The following is a 19,933-nucleotide window of genomic DNA, read 5'->3' as shown; positions in this document are numbered from 1 at the left end:
CTCTTGAAGATTCAAACTTGAAACTTTGAGAGATCAATTGAGAGTGGTGTGAGTGTTCTTGGAAGAAGCTGCATCTCGGGAGCTACATCTTCATTCCGGAAGTCTTATCTAGCTTTTTGAGGGTTCTTTGATGAGTAAAGACAAGTCACGGAAGGGTTTGAGCTGGTGATGTAGTTCTGAGTCTCAAGATCAAGTCTTTTACAAGTTATTGAAGTGAACCTGTTGAAGATGGAGAGTGGTTCTGTGACACCCCTATTTACATAATAAAATGTTACGATAAATAAATAGCTCTGATACCAAAATGTGACACCCGTCACTTTCGAAATAGTAAAAATAATTCGATAAGTACAAATATTTGAAATATCCATATATAAATATTTGAAAATCAACATCCACGCTTGAATTCCATAATATAAAATAAAATCTGAAACATAAAGTACGACATAAACCGAGAGTCCGAAATACGAAATAACATAAACGATAAAAGCCCAAAGGCTTACAGGCCCGATAACGATAAAAGCGATAAAACGATAGAAGCCCAAAAGCCCAATAGTAGTAAAAGCCCAAAAGCACCGGTCCGGTATAATCACTCCTGCTAGTCGGTCTTTCCTGAAAGGGGGAAAGAAGGAGGGGTGAGCGACAGGGGAATCGCCCAGTGAGGTATGGGATGCTAAACCGTAAACCACAGACTGAGTTCATAGCACTACTAAAATGTAGGCCTAGCTCTAGCATGAAACAAACACGGTGCCTATTACACCACACATAACAATCAATATTCGGCTAGAGGACTAGCCGTTACAACTCATGCGCTTAAAGTACATAGCTACTCTCTGCACCACGCATCTCCTCATAAGGATATATACATATACTCGAAGCGTCGCTAGTACAGTCTGTCTCTGTACCCCCGCCCATCGTAGCGTCGAATGCAAACGTCTCTGCACCACGCCCCAAACAATAGTGTGGAAGCTCAAACGTCTCTGAACTCACGCCCATACCACACTGTAGCGTCGAAGCTCAGACATCTCTGAACTCACGCCCTCATCACATAGTCCCTACTCATAACTATGTATATACATATATATAGCAGTTCTTAGCATCAATTATTTCACACAATCGTTGAATCCTCTATTATCCTAATTCCAATTAACAATCAATATCAATAATGAACAAACAAGACTCTCAAATAGACTCGATTCACAAAGACGGATCATGTTTCGAAACTAAACTTTCCATAATGGTAGTACTAAACTAGCTCGGGATTTAACGGAATAGCCCTAACCTTAGCAATAAAGAGAAGTGGTATATATGACCTCCAGCTGCTCAAATGGACTCCAAATCTGAAATCAGATCGAAATTTCGAGTCAGAACGCCTTTCGAACGGTTTAAAACGGGAATTTACGGAAAAGTCAACTCGCTGGTCAAAGGCAACCCGGTCAAGCTTTGACCAGAAATCGATTTGACTAAACCGACCGGTTTACCGTAACCGAAACGAAATCAATTTAAACCGGTCAAACCAGTGGTTAACCGAGTCAACCGAGTTGACTCACTGAGTTGACTCGGACGAGTTGACCGAGTCACCGGCGAGTTACCGGCAACGGTCAACGGCGGCGACGGCGGATATTTCGGCGGCGGGGGACGGTGGTCCGGCGGTGGCGACGTTTTCCGGCGGCGGCGCGTGTACCTCACGCGCGCAGAGGCAAAACTTCCGGAGGCGCGTGCGGCTTCGTCCGGACTCCGATTGAGACGTTTTTGGCGGCCACGGATTCGTCTCGACGAGAGGAACACGATGGTAGTCTTGGATTCACGAGATTCATCACGGTTAGAAAGTTATGGTCGATTTACTAAAACGGCCGAAACTTAACTCAAAAACATGGCGGTTTTCGATTACCTTTGGTTGCGGATGATGGTGGTGACGAGCTTGACGACGTCCTGGCGTGTGGTTGCTCCGGCGACGAGCTCAGGTGAGATTTCTCTCTTCTTCTTCTTCTTCTTCTCTCTCTCTCTCTCTCTCTCTCTCTCTCTCTCTCTCTCTCTCTCTCTCTCTCTCTCTCTCTCTCTCTTTCTTAAGTTTTATAGAAGTTGGAGATGGTGGGGAAGAAGGTGGAGATGGTGGAAGAGAAGGTGGAAGTGGTGGGGTTGGAGAAAGAAGTGGAGATGGTGGGAGTGGTGGGTCATTACAATTCTCCCCCACTTATAAGGAATTCGTCCCCGAATTCATGTCATAAGTTGACGTGCCCAATGTCATCATAGCAAAACCTCGAATACTAATCTTCGCTCGGCCTTTCAGGTCTCCTCCTGAGTCTTATCTCCCTCCCCAACGAACTCGGACAAACACAGTCGATATTCCCCGAACTGTTTTCTCTTGATGATCCAAAATCTTTAATAGGTGATAAGGTCCATAAAATCTTTATGAACTCACTTGACGTCAACTGCAAAATAATTATAGCGCCTTCTCAACTTTTGCAATGCTGTCATATGAACCAAGTCCTAGAAGGCTGATATACTGCTGATAAAGTAACTGCAAGCAACTAATCCAATCCACTCCAGTGCAGGATACAATTCCATGTATCTCGGTTTAAGCTCCTTTATCTTCTGAGTCTTAGGCTCCTCCTGAAATGTCCTTATTTTAAGGTATGCCCATATGTAGCTCTAAATCCTTACGGTGCTTAGCTGCATAAATCCTCTGACGTCATGGGCTTCCGAAAGCCAATCCTTGAGCATATCCTTTGCTCTACCGTCTCTTGAACCATTAATAGTTCTAACTCATATTGCTCCCCCACTTTGGTCCAACAAAGTGGCGTACGACCAGACCCACCATAAAACTTCGACGGTGCCATCATAATACTCAAATGATAACAGGTACATCACGATGAATTCCTGATCGCTCTCAAACTCTCCATAACAACAAGCTCTCCATAACAACAATCTAAATCTGCTTATCTTTCGGTTAGAAGATCCCTCTAAAAAGACTAAAACTTAACCAAACGCGAACTCACAAAACTATGAAAAGCTCTTAAGTCAAATAAGCTGTGAGGTAACTCACACCAACCACAACCAATCATACACGAGATTCACAAATCTCGAACTATACAAGATAACCACAAAACCACAAATATTAACACAAGCAAGTATGATAAGAACATACCCGCTATCGGCTCAGCTCCCTGGGGATCTCCAACCGTAAACACACGTGGAGCGATGGCTAAACGCTTCGGTGGTGGTGGAAGCGCTGCATTACCCCTCCTCGGACAGTCTCTGAAAATGTGACCAGGCTGGTTACAACCAAAACAGTTCCTAACATCCACTACTGGTGCTGCTGCCGCTGCTGGTGGCGCAACCTGGGCATCAAATAGCCTACTCCGACAAACCCTACTCTTATGTCCCATCTTTCCACAATAAAAGCATTGTATGCTCGGTTTGTCCCATGTCCTCTGCTGTGCCTCTAAAGTCCCTCCAAACTTAGGCTGATCTGCCTTGGTGTACTTCTGCTCCTCTGCCAAACCTGCCTCCTGCTCGGCAGCTTTCTCCACCAAGTCTCCCAATCTGTGATAAGTGGCGACACGGCACCTGTTACGAATCTCTACTCGCATCCCATTCAAAAATTTCCTCATCAGGTCTTCCTCTAAAATGCCCTCTCCAGCAAACCTGCGAAGTTGGTTAAACACAACCTCATACTCCCTGATAGACATCTTACCCTGACTTACATGCTCGAACTCGCATTTCTTCCTATCCATAGCTTCCTTCGGAAAGTATTTCCTATCGAACTCTCGGATGAAGTCTGCGAAGGTAAGCCTCTCTGGCCCAAAGTGACTCAATCGTATTCCCTCCCACCATATAAGAGCATCTCCACGAAGGTACTGCATAGTCAATCTGAGCGACAACTCTGGTGGACACTCAATAATCTCCAGCTTCCGCTGCAAGGCTAACTTCCAATCATGTGCAGCTACAGCATCCACTGTTCCGCTAAAATGCTCCATCTCCATGTTTCTCATCTGACATGTCAGCCTGTAGAACCTCTCATCATAAACCGGGTAAACATGAGGTCGCGGTGGTGGTGGCGGTAGATCCTGAACACCATGAGCAAACTGCTGAACTGGACCCTGCTGATCCTGTTGGACCTGAACCAGAGGAACTTGCTGAACCCGAATCTGCGGACCCTGCTGCACCTGAACCTGAGGACCCTGCTGAACGGCAGCCATCTGACGAGCAACCTCCTGAGCAGCTACTCGGGCGGCCTCCTGAGCGGCCTGCCTGGCTGCCTCCTGGGCAATCTGCTGAAGTGCCTCCTGAGCGGCCTGTCTAGCAGCATCCTGAACCATCTGTCTCAATGCATCCTGATCAACTGGTGGAGCCGCGGGTGGTGGAACTGCGGGATGCTCATGCTCATCTACATTGTCTCTAACGGCTCTGGCGGTCTGGGCACGGGTGGTTCTTCTCCTTGGCGGCATCTAAAAGGAAAGCGAAAAGTTAACTTACGCTGAACTTTGGATACCAACATTTAAGGAGAAGTGATATCGAACGGAAAGGTGCTATTTATTTTTATTTTCAAAATTCCCAAATCCCCGAAAATATTTTGAAATCGTTTAAAACCGTCAAAACCGAATAAAACCAGGTCTCCAAAAATCGCCATCCCGGGTCGGAGCCGGGACGGAACCCGCTCTGATACCAAATTGTGACACCCCTATTTACATAATAAAATGTTACGATAAATAAATAGCTGTGATACCAAAATGTGACACCCGTCACTTTCGAAATAGTAAAAATAATTCGATAAGTACAAATATCTGAAATATCCATATATAAATATTTGAAAATCAACATCCACGCTTGAATTCCATAATATAAAATAAATCTGAAACATAAAGTACGACATAAACCGAGAGTCCGAAATACGAAATAACATAAACGATAAAAGCCCAAAGGCCTAGAGGCCCGATAACGATAAAAGCGATAAAACGATAGAAGCCCAAAAGCCCAATAGTAGTAAAAGCCCAAAAGCACCGGTCCGGTATAATCACTCCTGCTCGTCGGTCTCACCTGAAAGGGGGAAAGAAGGAGGGGTGAGCAACAGGGGAGTTGCCCAGCGAGGTATGGGATGCTAAACCGCAAACCACAGACTGAGTTCATAGCACTACTAAAATGTAGGCCTAGCTCTAGCATGAAACAAACACGGTGCCTATTACACCACACATAACAATCAATATTCGGCTAGAGGACTAGCCGTTACAACTCATGCGCTTAAAGTACATAGCTACTCTCTGCACCACGCATCTCCTCATAAGGATATATACATATACTCGAAGCGTCGCTAGTACAGTCTGTCTCTGTACCCCCGCCCATCGTAGCGTCGAATGCAAACGTCTCTGCACCACGCCCCAAACAGTAGCGTCGAAGCTCAAACGTCTCTGAACTCACGCCCATACCACACCGTAGCGTCGAAGCTCAGACATCTCTGAACTCACGCCCTCATCACATAGTCCCTACTCATAACTATGTATATACATATATATAGCAGTTCTTAGCATCAATCATTTCACACAATCGTTGAATCCTCTATTATCCTAATTCCAGTTAACAATCAATATCAATAATGAACAAGCAAGACTCTCAAATAGACTCGATTCACAAAGACGGATCATGTTTCGAAACTAAACTTTCCATAATGGTAGTACTAAACTAGCTCGGGATTTAACGGAATAGCCCTCACCTTAGCAATGAAGAGAAGTGGTATATATGACCTCCAGCTGCTCAAATGGACTCCAAATCTGAAATCAGATCGAAATTTCGAGTCAGAACGCCTTTCGAACGGTTTAAAACGGGTATTTACGGAAAAGTCAACTCGCTGGTCAAAGTCAACCCGGTCAAGCTTTGACCAGAAATCGATTTGACTAAACCGACCGGTTTACCGTAACCGAAACGAAATCAATTTAAACCGGTCAAACCAGTGGTTAACCGAGTCAACCGAGTTGACTCGGACGAGTTGACCGAGTCACCGGCGAGTTACCGGCAACGGTCAACGGCGGCGACGGCGGATATTTCGGCGGCGGGGGACGGTGGTCCGGCGGTGGCGACGTTTTCCGGCGGCGGCGCGTGTACCTCACGCGCGCAGAGGCAAAACTTCCGGAGGCGCGTGCGGCTTCGTCCGGACTCCGATTGAGACGTTTTTGGCGGCCACGGATTCGTCTCGACGAGAGGAACACGATGGTAGTCTTGGATTCACGAGATTCATCACGGTTAGAAAGTTATGGTCGATTTACTAAAACGGCCGAAACTTAACTCAAAAACATGGCGGTTTTCGATTACCTTTGGTTGCGGATGATGGTGGTGACGAGCTTGACGACGTCCTGGCGTGTGGTGGCTCCGGCGACGAGCTCATGTGAGATTTCTCTCTTCTTCTTCTTCTTCTTCTCTCTCTCTCTCTCTCTCTCTCTCTCTCTTTCTTAAGTTTTATAGAAGTTGGAGATGGTGGGGAAGAAGGTGGAGATGGTGGAAGAGAAGGTGGAAGTGGTGGGGTTGGAGAAAGAAGTGGAGATGGTGGGAGTGGTGGGTCATTACAATTCTCCCCCACTTATAAGGAATTCGTCCCCGAATTCATGTCATAAGTTGACGTGCCCAATGTCATCATAGCAAAACCTCGAATACTAATCTTCGCTCGGCCTTTCAGGTCTCCTCCTGAGTCTTATCTCCCTCCCCAACGAACTCGGACAAACACAGTCGATATTCCCCGAACTGTTTTCTCTTGATGATCCAAAATCTTTAATAGATGATAAGGTCCATAAAATCTTTATGAACTCACTTGACGTCAACTGCAAAATAATTATAGCGCCTTCTCAACTTTTGCAATGCTGTCATATGAACCAAGTCCTAGAAGGCTGATATACTGCTGATAAAGTAACTGCAAGCAACTAATCCAATCCACTCCAGTGCAGGATACAATTCCATGTATCTCGGTTTAAGCTCCTTTATCTTCTGAGTCTTAGGCTCCTCCTGAAATGTCCTTATTTTAAGGTATGCCCATATGTAGCTCTAAATCCTTACGGTGCTTAGCTGCATAAATCCTCTGACGTCATGGGCTTCCGAAAGCCAATCCTTGAGCATATCCTTTGCTCTACCGTCTCTTGAACCATTAATAGTTCTAACTCATATTGCTCCCCCACTTTGGTCCAACAAAGTGGTGTACGACCAGACCCACCATAAAACTTCGACGGTGCCATCATAATACTCAAATGATAACAGGTACATCACGATGAATTCCTGATCGCTCTCAAACTCTCCATAACAACAAGCTCTCCATAACAACAATCTAAATCTGCTTATCTTTCGGTTAGAAGATCCCTCTAAAAAGACTAAAACTTAACCAAACGCGAACTCACAAAACTATGAAAAGCTCTTAAGTCAAATAAGCTGTGAGGTAACTCACACCAACCACAACCAATCATACACGAGATTCACAAATCTCGAACTATACAAGATAACCACAAAACCACAAATATTAACACAAGCAAGTATGATAAGAACATACCCGCTATCGGCTCAGCTCCCTGGGGATCTCCAACCGTAAACACACGTGGAGCGATGGCTAAACGCTTCGGTGGTGGTGGAAGCGCTGCATTACCCCTCCTCGGACAGTCTCTGAAAATGTGACCAGGCTGGTTACAACCAAAACAGTTCCTAACATCCACTACTGGTGCTGCTGCCGCTGCTGGTGGCGCAACCTGGGCATCAAATAGCCTACTCCGACAAACCCTACTCTTATGTCCCATCTTTCCACAATAAAAGCATTGTATGCTCGGTTTGTCCCATGTCCTCTGCTGTGCCTCTAAAGTCCCTCCAAACTTAGGCTGATCTGCCTTGGTGTACTTCTGCTCCTCTGCCAAACCTGCCTCCTGCTCGGCAGCTTTCTCCACCAAGTCTCCCAATCTGTGATAAGTGGCGACACGGCACCTGTTACGAATCTCTACTCGCATCCCATTCAAAAATTTCCTCATCAGGTCTTCCTCTAAAATGCCCTCTCCAGCAAACCTGCGAAGTTGGTTAAACACAACCTCATACTCCCTGATAGACATCTTACCCTGACTTACATGCTCGAACTCGCATTTCTTCCTATCCATAGCTTCCTTCGGAAAGTATTTCCTATCGAACTCTCGGATGAAGTCTGCGAAGGTAAGCCTCTCTGGCCCAAAGTGACTCAATCGTATTCCCTCCCACCATATAAGAGCATCTCCACGAAGGTACTGCATAGTCAATCTGAGCGACAACTCTGGTGGACACTCAATAATCTCCAGCTTCCGCTGCAAGGCTAACTTCCAATCATGTGCAGCTACAGCATCCACTGTTCCGCTAAAATGCTCCATCTCCATGTTTCTCATCTGACATGTCAGCCTGTAGAACCTCTCATCATAAACCGGGTAAACATGAGGTCGCGGTGGTGGTGGCGGTAGATCCTGAACACCATGAGCAAACTGCTGAACTGGACCCTGCTGATCCTGTTGGACCTGAACCAGTGGAACTTGCTGAACCCGAATCTGCGGACCCTGCTGCACCTGAACCTGAGGACCCTGCTGAACGGCAGCCATCTGACGAGCAACCTCCTGAGCAGCTACTCGGCGGGCGGCCTCCTGAGCGGCCTGCCTGGCTGCCTCCTGGGCAATCTGCTGAAGTGCCTCCTGAGCGGCCTGTCTAGCGGCATCCTGAACCATCTGTCTCAATGCATCCTGATCAACTGGTGGAGCCGCGGGTGGTGGAACTGCGGGCTGCTCATGCTCATCTACATTGTCTCTAACGGCTCTGGCGGTCTGGGCACGGGTGGTTCTTCTCCTTGGCGGCATCTAAAAGGAAAGCGAAAAGTTAACTTACGCTGAACTTTGGATACCAACATTTAAGGAGAAGTGATATCGAACGGAAAGGTGCTATTTATTTTTATTTTCAAAATTCCCAAATCCCCGAAAATATTTTGAAATCGTTTAAAACCGTCAAAACCGAATAAAACCAGGTCTCCAAAAATCGCCATCCCGGGTCGGAGCCGGGACGGAACCCGCTCTGATACCAAATTGTGACACCCCTATTTACATAATAAAATGTTACGATAAATAAATAGCTGTGATACCAAAATGTGACACCCGTCACTTTCGAAATAGTAAAAATAATTCGATAAGTACAAATATCTGAAATATCCATATATAAATATTTGAAAATCAACATCCACGCTTGAATTCCATAATATAAAATAAAATCTGAAACATAAAGTACGACATAAACCGAGAGTCCGAAATACGAAATAACATAAACGATAAAAGCCCAAAGGCCTAGAGGCCCGATAACGATAAAAGCGATAAAACGATAGAAGCCCAAAAGCCCAATAGTAGTAAAAGCCCAAAAGCACCGGTCCGATAATCACTCCTGCTCGTCGGTCTCACCTGAAAGGGGGAAAGAAGGAGGGGTGAGCAACAGGGGAGTTGCCCAGCGAGGTATGGGATGCTAAACCGCAAACCACAGACTGAGTTCATAGCACTACTAAAATGTAGGCCTAGCTCTAGCATGAAACAAACACGGTGCCTATTACACCACACATAACAATCAATATTCGGCTAGAGGACTAGCCGTTACAACTCATGCGCTTATAGTACATAGCTACTCTCTGCACCACGCATCTCCTCATAAGGATATATACATATACTCGAAGCGTCGCTAGTACAGTCTGTCTCTGTACCCCCGCCCATCGTAGCGTCGAATGCAAACGTCTCTGCACCACGCCCCAAACAGTAGCGTCGAAGCTCAAACGTCTCTGAACTCACGCCCATACCACACTGTAGCGTCGAAGCTCAGACATCTCTGAACTCACGCCCTCATCACATAGTCCCTACTCATAACTATGTATATACATATATATAGCAGTTCTTAGCATCAATCATTTCACACAATCGTTGAATCCTCTATTATCCTAATTCCAATTAACAATCAATATCAATAATGAACAAACAAGACTCTCAAATAGACTCGATTCACAAAGATGGATCATGTTTCGAAACTAAACTTTCCATAATGGTAGTACTAAACTAGCTCGGGATTTAACGGAATAGCCCTCACCTTAGCAATGAAGAGAAGTGGTATATATGACCTCCAGCTGCTCAAATGGACTCCAAATCTGAAATCAGATCGAAATTTCGAGTCAGAACGCCTTTCGAACGGTTTAAAACGGGTATTTACGGAAAAGTCAACTCGCTGGTCAAAGTCAACCCGGTCAAGCTTTGACCAGAAATCGATTTGACTAAACCGACCGGTTTACCCTAACCGAAACGAAATCAATTTAACCCGGTCAAACCAGTGGTTAACCGAGTCAACCGAGTTGACTCACTGAGTTGACTCGGACGAGTTGACCGAGTCACCGGCGAGTTACCGGCAACGGTCAACGGCGGCGACGGCGGATATTCCGGCGGCGGGGGACGGTGGTCCGGCGGTGGCGACGTTTTCCGGCGGCGGCGCGTGTACCTCACGCGCGCAGAGGTGAAACTTTCGGAGGCGGGTGCGGCTTCGTCCGGACTCCGATTGAGGCGTTTTTGGTGGCCACGGATTCGTCTCGACGAGAGGAACACGATGGTAGTCTTGGATTCACGAGATTCATCACGGTTAGAAAGGTATGGTCGATTTACTAAAACGGCCGAAACTTAACTCAAAAACATGGCGGTTTTCGATTACCTTTGGTTGCGGATGATGGTGGTGACGAGCTTGACGACGTCCTGGCGTGTGGTGGCTCCGGCGACGAGCTCAGGTGAGCTTTCTCTCTTCTTCTTCTTCTTCTCTCTCTCTCTCTCTCTCTCTCTCTCTCTCTCTCTCTCTCTCTCTCTCTCTCTCTCTCTCTCTCTCTCTCTCTCTCTCTCTCTCTCTCTCTCTCTCTCTCTCTCTCTCTCTCTCTCTCTCTCTCTCTCTCTCTCTCTCTCTCTCTCTCTCTCTCTCTTTCTTAAGTTTTATAGAAGTTGGAGATGGTGGGGAAGAAGGTGGAGATGGTGGAAGAGAAGGTGGAAGTGGTGGGGTTGGAGAAAGAAGTGGAGATGGTGGGAGTGGTGGGTCATTACAGGTTCCAAGATGAAGGTTGCTGTGACTTTCAAGGGAAGTAACTACCTAGTATGGTCTAGGATGGTGAAGACTGCTGTGGGAAGTAAGGGTTTATGGAAGCACATCACATCTGGTGAGGCTCCAAAGCTCATTACTCAAGGAGGAGACAAGGAGAGTGTCTCGGAAGCTGAAGCTGAAAAGTGGCAACAAGAGGACATGATGGTGATGTTTGCTCTTCATAGCTCATTGGAGCCAGCCATTCTAGACGCTTACAGCTATTGTGAGACAGCCAAGGAGCTGTGGGAAACATTGAAGAAGGTGTATGGAAACACCTCTAACCTCAGCCGGGTCTTTGAAGTGAAGAAAGCTTTGAATGATCTAACTCAGGAGGACATGGAGTTCACTAAGCATTTGGGGAGGTTCCGGACACTCTGGTCAGAGCTGGAGATGCTGAGGCCGAGCACAACTGATCCGGAGCTGCTACATGAAAGGAGAGAGCAAGATAAGGTCTTTGGGTTGTTGCTTACATTGAATCCAAGCTACAGTGGGTTGATTCAGCATATGTTGAGGGCTGAGAAGCTTCCAGACCTGGAGGATGCGTGTGCTCAGATACAAAAGGAGCAAGGCTCCATTGGCTTGTTTGGTGGTAAAGGAGACTTGTCTCTAGCCAATGCTGCGAAAACTGATCATGAGGAGATGCCAACAGAGCAGCACACGGCAAGTATGAGGATAGGAAGTTCAATGGCAATTGTGATCACTGCAAGAAGCATGGACACAAGAAGAGCCAGTGCTGGATACTACATCCTCATCTGAAGCCGGCGAAGTTCATGAAGGAAAGGGGGCAAGAGCTCATGCTTCTGAGGGAACAAGTGGAGCCGGATCATCTAGCCGTGGAGCTGAAGGAGAGGGTGGTGAGGGTGATGGCAAGGCACTGGTGACATACTCAGGAGCTCCTAACATCCGTGGCAATGATCAAGACTTCATCAGGAGATCCGAGATGGATGCTCTCATCAAAATGCTCAAGGAGAATGGTAACACTCATGGGTACTCCTTTGGTGCATCCATGATAGCTAAGACTATAGAAACATCTCCTTGTGTTGCTGATATTGCTAGGATGGATAGAGTTAAAAGCAATGAACATGCTAGACATGAGTACACCTTTGCTAGAAATGCTAGGATGAATCATGAACTAAATGCATTTAGATCACCTTTGAACCTTTGTCATAATGCTAGCAGTATAACTAAGCCATTAATTGTTGATTCTGGTGCATCTCATCACATGATTAGTGATACAAATCTGATTAAGGATATAGAACCAACTAGTGGACATGTTATGATTGCAAATGGGGACAAGATCCCTATTAGAGGAATAGGAAATTTGAAGTTGTTTGATAAGAACACTAGAGCTTTCTACATGCCTGAATTTACATCTAACTTGCTATCTGTTAAGAAATGCACAACTGATTTGAATTGCAATGTTATATTCAGTCCTAATGATGTAAAGTTTCAGGATATTGAGAGCAGCCACTTGATTGGAAAAGGAATCACTAAAGGAGAGTTGTATTTGCTTGAAGAACTTGATCCTGTTTCCAATTACAATTGCTCGTTTACTACTGCTTCTAGTTTAAATAAAAATGCTTTGTGGCATGCTAGATTAGGACATCCTCATGGTAGAGCTTTGAACTTGATGTTACCAGGTGTTTTATTTGAGAATAAGGATTGTGAAGCTTGCATTTTAGGCAAGCATTGTAAAACTGTGTTTCCAAACTCTACTAGTGTTTATGATAAGTGCTTTGATCTTATTCATTCTGATGTGTGGACTGCACCTTGCATATCTAGAGACAATCATAAATACTTTGTCACATTCATTGATGAAAAATCCAAATACACCTGGTTAACTTTAATCCCATCAAAAGATAGAGTGATAGATGCATTTAAGAACTTTCAAGCTTATGTGACTAACCATTATAATGCCAAGATTAAAATTTTTAGATCAGATAATGGAGGTGAGTACACAAGCTATGCGTTCAAGAGTCATCTAGAGCATCATGGGATCTTGCATCAAACAAGCTGTCCTTATACTCCACAACAGAATGGGGTAGCTGAGAGGAAGAACCGACACTTGATGGAGGTTGCTAGGTCACTGATGTTCCAAGCAAACGTTCCAAAGAGGTTTTGGAGTGATGCTGTGGCTACTGCTTGTTACTTGATCAACAGGATTCCCACAAAGGTGTTGAAGGATCAAGCACCATTTGAAGTTCTAAACAAGCACAAGCCATCAGTGGATTACTTGAGAGTATTTGGATGTTTATGCTTTGTGTTGGTACCAGGAAAGTTGAGAAACAAGCTAGATGCAAGGAGCACTAAGGCTATGTTCATTGGCTACTCAACAACACAAAAGGGATACAAGTGCTATGATCCAGAAACTAGAAGAGTCCTAATCTCTAGAGATGTGAAGTTCATAGAAGCAAGAGGATACTATGAAGAAAAGAATCAAGAGGAGCTAAAGGATTTAACATCAGATAAGGCAGGCGCTTTAAGACTGATTTTGGAAGGTCTAGGTATCAAGATGAACCAGGATCCAAATGTGGGGAGTAGGAACCAACATGAGAGTTCTCCGGCCCCTGTTGAAGCTAATCAGTCACCTCACCTTGATCGTGAGGGGGAAGGGAATCTGAAACTCAAGAAGATGGTCAGGATGGAGCCGGCTTGAGTGAAGAAGAAGAAGAAGAGAGTGTTTCAGGCTCTCACAATCAAGGTGATCAAAGCCAAGGAGAAGTAGAAGCTCAGGCTGAAGCACCAGAACCGAGTGTCCAAGAGGAGCAGGTTCAAAACCAACCAGTATTGAGAAGAAGCACAAGGCTGAGAAAGGATCCTTCTAGTTGGGTAAACACGCGAGTGTACTACAATGCCCAAGCTGTGGAGCATCCTTCTCAAGCTGTGTGTTCCTTTGCTCAATACCCTGAAGAACATTTTGCCTTTATGGTTAACTTGGATGAGAACTACATCCAAGAAGCTATGAAGAGGCAATGATGGATAAAGAATGGAAGGAATCAGTTGGAGCTGAGGCAGGAGCTATGATCAAGAATGATACATGGTATGAGAGTGAGTTACCAAAAGGGAAGAAGGCTGTGACTAGTATAAGGCTGATGGAAAGATTGAGAGGAAGAAGTCAAGGCTAGTTGCAAGAGGGTTCACTCAAACTTATGGAGAAGATTACATAGAAACCTTTGCACCAGTAGCTAAACTACACACAATCCGGATTGTATTAAGCTTGGCTGTGAATCTTGGATGGGGGTTATGGCAAATGGATGTGAAGAATGCATTCCTACACGGTGAACTTGAGGATGAAGTATATATGCATCCACCTCCAGGCTTGAACACTTAGTGAAGAGAGGGAATGTGTTGAGACTGAAGAAAGCTATCTATGGGCTGAAGCAATCACCAAGAGCTTGGTACAACAAGCTGAGCACTACTCTCAATGGCCGAGGCTTCAAGAAGTCTGAACTAGATCACACTCTCTTCACACTCATGACTCCCTCAGGTATGATTGCACTCCTTGTGTATGTTGATGATATCATTATCACAGGAAATGATAAGGAAGGTATCATAGCAACCAAGGAGTTCCTTAAATCCATGTTTGAGATTAAAGACTTGGGAGAAATGAAATACTTTCTTGGAATTGAGATATGTAGATCCAATGAAGGTTTGTTCATGTCCCAAAGGAAGTATACACTTGATCTTTTGAAAGGTGCAGGTGCTTATGGAGGCAAGACAGCAAGGATGCCTATGGAGGATGGCTACAAAGTCCCACGAGAGGGGGAGATTGAAGACAGCAAACCTTATCAGGATCCTAAACTCTATAGAAAACTAGTTGGTAAATTGATTTACCTTACCATAACTAGACCTGACATTTGTTTTGCTGTGAATCAGGTGAGTCAACACATGCAAGTGCCTAAGGAGCATCATTGGCGTATGGTGGAGAGAATCTTGATGTTTCTCAACGGCTCACCTGATCAAGGAGTATGGATGGGTTGCAATGGGAGCACTGAAGTGGTTGGATACTGTGATGCGGATTGGGCTGGTGATAGAGCAGACAGGAGATCAACCACAGGCTATTGCACATTCATTGGAGGCAACTTGGTTACGTGGAAGAGTAAGAAGCAGAAGGTGGTCTCTTGCTCAAGTGCAGAAGCTGAGTATAGAGCTATGCTGAAGCTTACCAACGAGCTGGTGTGGATCAAAGGCATCTTGAAGCATTTGGAGATTGATCAAGCCACGCCAATGACAATGCATTGTGATAACCAAGCAGCTATCCACATTGCCTCCAACTCGGTGTTTCATGAGAGAACCAAGCACATTGAAGTTGATTGTCACAAGGTGAGGCAGATGATCATCCTAGGAGTCATCTTGCCATGCTACACAAGGAGTGAAGATCAGTTGGCTGATGTGTTCACCAAGGCTGCAAGACAGAAGACAATGGAGTCCATTCACATCAGATTGGGCCTCATTGATCTTGGGAAGAGAAGGAGCTGATCCCCTAAGTCATGAGGTCTTTACTCTTTTTCCCTCATCAAAGTTTTGTCCCAATGGGTTTTCTTTGGTGAGGTTTTTAATGAGGAAGATCTCATGGCTATCCAAGCTTAGGCTTTCACAAAGCTAAGCTTGAGGGGGAGTGTTGAGATGAGATCATTAGATGAGAAGAGAAGGCTTGAGAGGTTAAGTATGAATGGAGAAGAAGGAGCTTAGAAGGAATGGAGACGCGGGGCTGAAGCATCCGTACAAGGCCGTACAAGGACGTACATGGCCGTACACACTTACCTCAGCCACGGTTAAGCCAAGAGTTACTTAAGTAACTTCACTAGATAAGAAGAAGCTCTGATCACTTATCTGAAGGATCAGACCGTTACCAAAGGAAGAAGGAGCGTGTGACAGCCTGTCTTGGGCTGGAAAGAAGAAGGCATAAAGCAAAGATGCTTCACACACGCGGTCAGTCCCATTGGATAGATTCAAATGCATTCTTATCCTATCCATTGACTCCACATGCTTTATCCCTTTGTATCCAAAACCCTAGAGTCTCTCCCTCACTATATAATGTATCCTAATCTCATTAATGAAGATCAGACAGTTCTAAACAAATCAATCTCTCTATACTTTTCACAATGATTCTCCATTAGTCTCTTAATCTCTTAAATCTACTCTAATCTCGTCTCTATTCTTATCTAAACTCAGATTATCTTTTACATTACTCAAAAGTGATAAAAGGCATATAAAAGCCTCTTGTATGCGATTTGATGATGTAAGCTGAGAGAGTCTCTCTTCTTCATAAACTTGTTCTTGGATCATATTCTCTGGTTACTAAGTCTCTCTAATCTCCCATACACGTTCCTAATCTCTTAGTCTCTCCCATACTCTCTCTGATTCTCTTAAACTCATTTCTATTCTTCATACTTCATCATACACAAATCTCTCATCTGTTCTTACATCACTCAAGCACTTGTACTCTGAAAATCTCACAATTGTGGCAAATGGATGTGAAGAATGCATTTCTACAAGGAGAACTTGAAGATGAAGTGTATATGCAGCCTCCTCCGGGTCTTGAGAGTCTTGTGAAGCCTGGAAATGTCCTAAGGTTGAAGAAGGCTATCTATGGATTGAAGCAGTCACCTAGAGCATGGTATCACAAGCTGAGTACTACATTGAATGGAAGAGGCTTCAGGAAGTCTGAACTGGACCATACCTTGTTTACTCTAAACACAACCTTAGGTATCATCTGTCTATTTGTCTATGTTGACGACATTATCATTACTGGAAGTGATAAGGTTGGAATACAAGAGACCAAAGACTACCTTAAATCTGTGTTTGAAATCAAGGATTTAGGGGAATGAAATACTTTCATGGAATTGAGATTTGTAGATCCAAGGAAGGTTTATTCATGTCCCAAAAGAAGTATACACTTGACCTTTTGAAAGATGAAGGTAAACTTGGAGGACAAACTGCTAAGATGCCAATGGAGGATGGGAACAAAGTACCAAGAGAGGGGGAGCTTGAAGACAGCAAGCTGTTCCACGACCCTAAGCTTTATAGGAAGCTAGTGGGTAAGCTAATCTACTTAACAATCACACGGCCTGATATCTGCTTTGCTGTGAATCAGGTTAGCCAACATATGCAAGCTTCAAAGGATCACCATTGGAGAATGGTGGACAGAGTGCTTAGCTATCTTAACGGATCACCAGGCCAAGGAGTTTGGATGGGATGCAATGGAGTACAGAAGTAGTAGGCTATTGTGATGCAGATTGGGCTGGAGATAGAGCAGACAGAAGATCTACAACCGGTTACTGCACCTTCATTGGAGGGAACCTTGTGACTTGGAAGAGCAAGAAGCAGAAGCAGAAGGTAGTCTCCTGCTCAAGTGCTGAAGCTGAGTATAGGGCAACGCTGAAGCTTACCAATGAGTTGGTATGGATCAAGGGGATCTTGAAGCACATTGAGATTGAACAAGTGGCGCCAATGACAATGCATTGTGATAATCAAGCTGCAATCCACATTGCCTCTAACTTAGTGTTTCATGAGAGAACCAAGCATATTGAAGTGGATTGTCACAAGGTGAGGCAGATGATAGTCTTGGGTGTGATTCTGCCATGCTACACAAGAAGTGAAGATCAGTTGGCTGATGTGTTTACTAAAGCCGCAAGGATGAAGACAATGGAGTCCATCTACATCAGGTTGGGACTCATTGATCTCTCAGCCAAGAGCTGATCCCCTTACTCTGAGGTCTTTACTCTTTTTCCCTCATCAAAGTTTTGTCCCAATGGGTTTTCTTTGGTGAGGTTTTTAATGAGGAAGATCTCATAGTGTCCAAGCTTAGACTTCACAAAGCTAAGCTTGAGGGGAGTGTTGAGAAGAGTTGAGTATACAAGTGGGAAGTACTAAGGGGTGAAGACTGAAGAGAGTATGTTAAGCATTGGGGTGATGGGAGAGGTTCACATTGGCCTGACCGGACAAGGCCGTACAAGGCCGTACGGTCCGTACACATTCAGACAAGTGAAACCTCGACCACGGTTACAAGAAGTTACCCGAGTAACTTATGGGAAGAGAAGGGGCTTTTGGCTGATGAATCAGACCGTTGGAGGATAAGAGAGGCGCGGCTTTACAGGCTGGCACAGCTGGAAAGGCAAGAGCATCTTTGTCCAAGATCCTAGATGCTCCAAGCATGTGGGAACTCTGATTGACCGAGTTAAAGAAAGCTTATCCTAACCTTGTTGACTTCACATGCTTAGCTCTCCTTATGATTTCGAAAACCTAATGATCTCTCACTATATATTGTAACCCTTGTCATTAATAATAAACATACAGTTCTGAGTTTCTCTCTATCTCTTATCATACTCTCAATCATGATTCTACACTAAACTCTTCATAATCTCTCATAATTCTCTCTTTATCATTTCATACTTAGATTCTCATATATGCATCAAAATCAAGCTTCTTACATTGCGATTTATCCTGGTTTGCTTAGAATGACCAAGAAGTTGTCATATTCCCAAACAGGAAAACTGGGATCACCTGATTTGAAAGTGGGATAGCTTCTTCATCCTAACTCCTATGAGATTTATTCAACTTCCTAGTGATTCTCCACTACTTTATGTATCAAGATCAAGCTTCTTACATGCGATTCATCCTGGTTTGATTAGAATGACAAAGAAGTTGTCATATTCCCAAACACGAAAACTGGGATCACCTGATTTGAAAGTGGGATAGCTTCTTCATCCTAACTCCTATGAGATTTATTCAACTTCCTAGTGATTCTCCACTACTTTATGTATCAAATCAAGCTTCTTACATCGCGATTCATCCTGGTTTGATTAGAATGACCAAGAAGTTGTCATATTCCCAAACAGGAAAACTGGGATCGCCTGATTTGAAAGTGGGATAGCTTCTTCATCCTAACTCCTATGAGATTTATTCAACTTCCTAGTGATTCTCCAACTTTATGTATCACAATCAAGCTTCTTACATCGCGATTCATCCTGGTTTGATTAGAATGACCAAGAAGTTGTCATATTCAAACAGAAAAACTGGGATCCCCTGATTTGAAAGTGGGATAGCTTCTTCATCCTAACTCCTATGAGATTTATTCAACTTCCTAGTGATTCTCCACTACTTTATGTATCAAGATCAAGCTTCTTACATCGCGATTCATCCTGGTTTGATTAGAATGACAAAGAAGTTGTCATATTCCAAACAGGAAAACCGGATCACCTGATTTGAAAGTGGGATAGCTTCTTCATCCTAACTCCATGAGATTTATTCAACTTCCTGGTGATTCTCCACTACTTTATGTATCAAAATCAAGCTTCTTACATCGATTCATCTTGGTTTGATTAGAATGACAAAGAAGTTGTCATATTCCCAAACAGGAAAACTGGGATCACTTGATTTGAAAGTGGGATAGCTTCTTCATCCTAACTCCTATGAGATTTATTCAACTTCCTGTGATTCTCCACTACTTTATGTATCAAAATCAAGCTTCTTACATCGCGATTCATCCTGGTTTGATTAGAATGACATAGAAGTTGTCATATTCCCAAACAGGAAAACTGGGATCACCTGATTTGAAAGTGGGATAGCTTCTTCATCCTAACTCCTATGAGATTTATTCAACTTCATGGTGATTCTCCACTACTTTATGTATCAAAATCAAGCTTCTTACATCGCGATTCATCCTGGTTTGATTAGAATGACAAAGAAGTTGTCATATTCCCAAACAGGAAACTGGGATCACCTGATTTGAAAGTGGGATAGCTTCTTCATCCTAACTCCTATGAGATTTATTCAACTTATAGTGATTCTCCACTACTTTATGTATCAAAATCAAGCTTCT

At 44.3% G+C, this 19,933-nt stretch overlaps 2 protein-coding genes across 7 annotated transcripts; both read right to left on the bottom strand.

Annotated features, from left to right (window-relative positions):
* Positions 1-356: 356 nt before the first annotated feature.
* Positions 357-10,844, bottom strand: LOC106397280. 5 transcript variants are annotated; one of them, XR_007323970.1, is made up of 2 exons: positions 10,696-10,844; positions 357-1,337 (listed from the first exon to the last, which is right to left on the bottom strand). XR_007323970.1 is itself a non-coding variant. In XM_048758614.1 (2 exons), the coding sequence occupies exons 1-2, from the start codon at positions 4,446-4,448 to the stop codon at positions 1,321-1,323; spliced, it is 1,320 nt and encodes a 439-aa protein (XP_048614571.1). In that variant the 5' UTR covers positions 4,449-4,700; the 3' UTR covers positions 357-1,320. The 5 variants fall into 5 exon arrangements, 1 of the variants encoding a protein (XP_048614571.1); XR_007323971.1 differs by lacking the exon at positions 10,696-10,844 and adding an exon at positions 1,889-3,139; XR_007323972.1 differs by lacking the exon at positions 10,696-10,844 and adding an exon at positions 1,548-1,879.
* LOC125587679 lies at positions 4,782-9,086 on the bottom strand. 2 transcript variants are annotated; one of them, XR_007323968.1, is made up of 3 exons: positions 6,304-9,086; positions 5,708-5,765; positions 4,782-5,037 (listed from the first exon to the last, which is right to left on the bottom strand). XR_007323968.1 is itself a non-coding variant. In XM_048758613.1 (2 exons), the coding sequence occupies exons 1-2, from the start codon at positions 8,826-8,828 to the stop codon at positions 5,015-5,017; spliced, it is 1,329 nt and encodes a 442-aa protein (XP_048614570.1). In that variant the 5' UTR covers positions 8,829-9,085; the 3' UTR covers positions 4,782-5,014. The 2 variants fall into 2 exon arrangements, 1 of the variants encoding a protein (XP_048614570.1); XM_048758613.1 differs by lacking the exon at positions 5,708-5,765 and having other exon boundaries at positions 7,523-9,085.
* Positions 10,845-19,933: the final 9,089 nt, after the last annotated feature.

The sequence above is a fragment of the Brassica napus genome, chromosome C5 (genome assembly GCF_020379485.1).
Source record: "Brassica napus cultivar Da-Ae chromosome C5, Da-Ae, whole genome shotgun sequence".
Classification (NCBI taxonomy): Eukaryota; Viridiplantae; Streptophyta; class Magnoliopsida; order Brassicales; family Brassicaceae; genus Brassica; species Brassica napus.
This window is presented reverse-complemented; position numbering and strand designations above follow the sequence as displayed.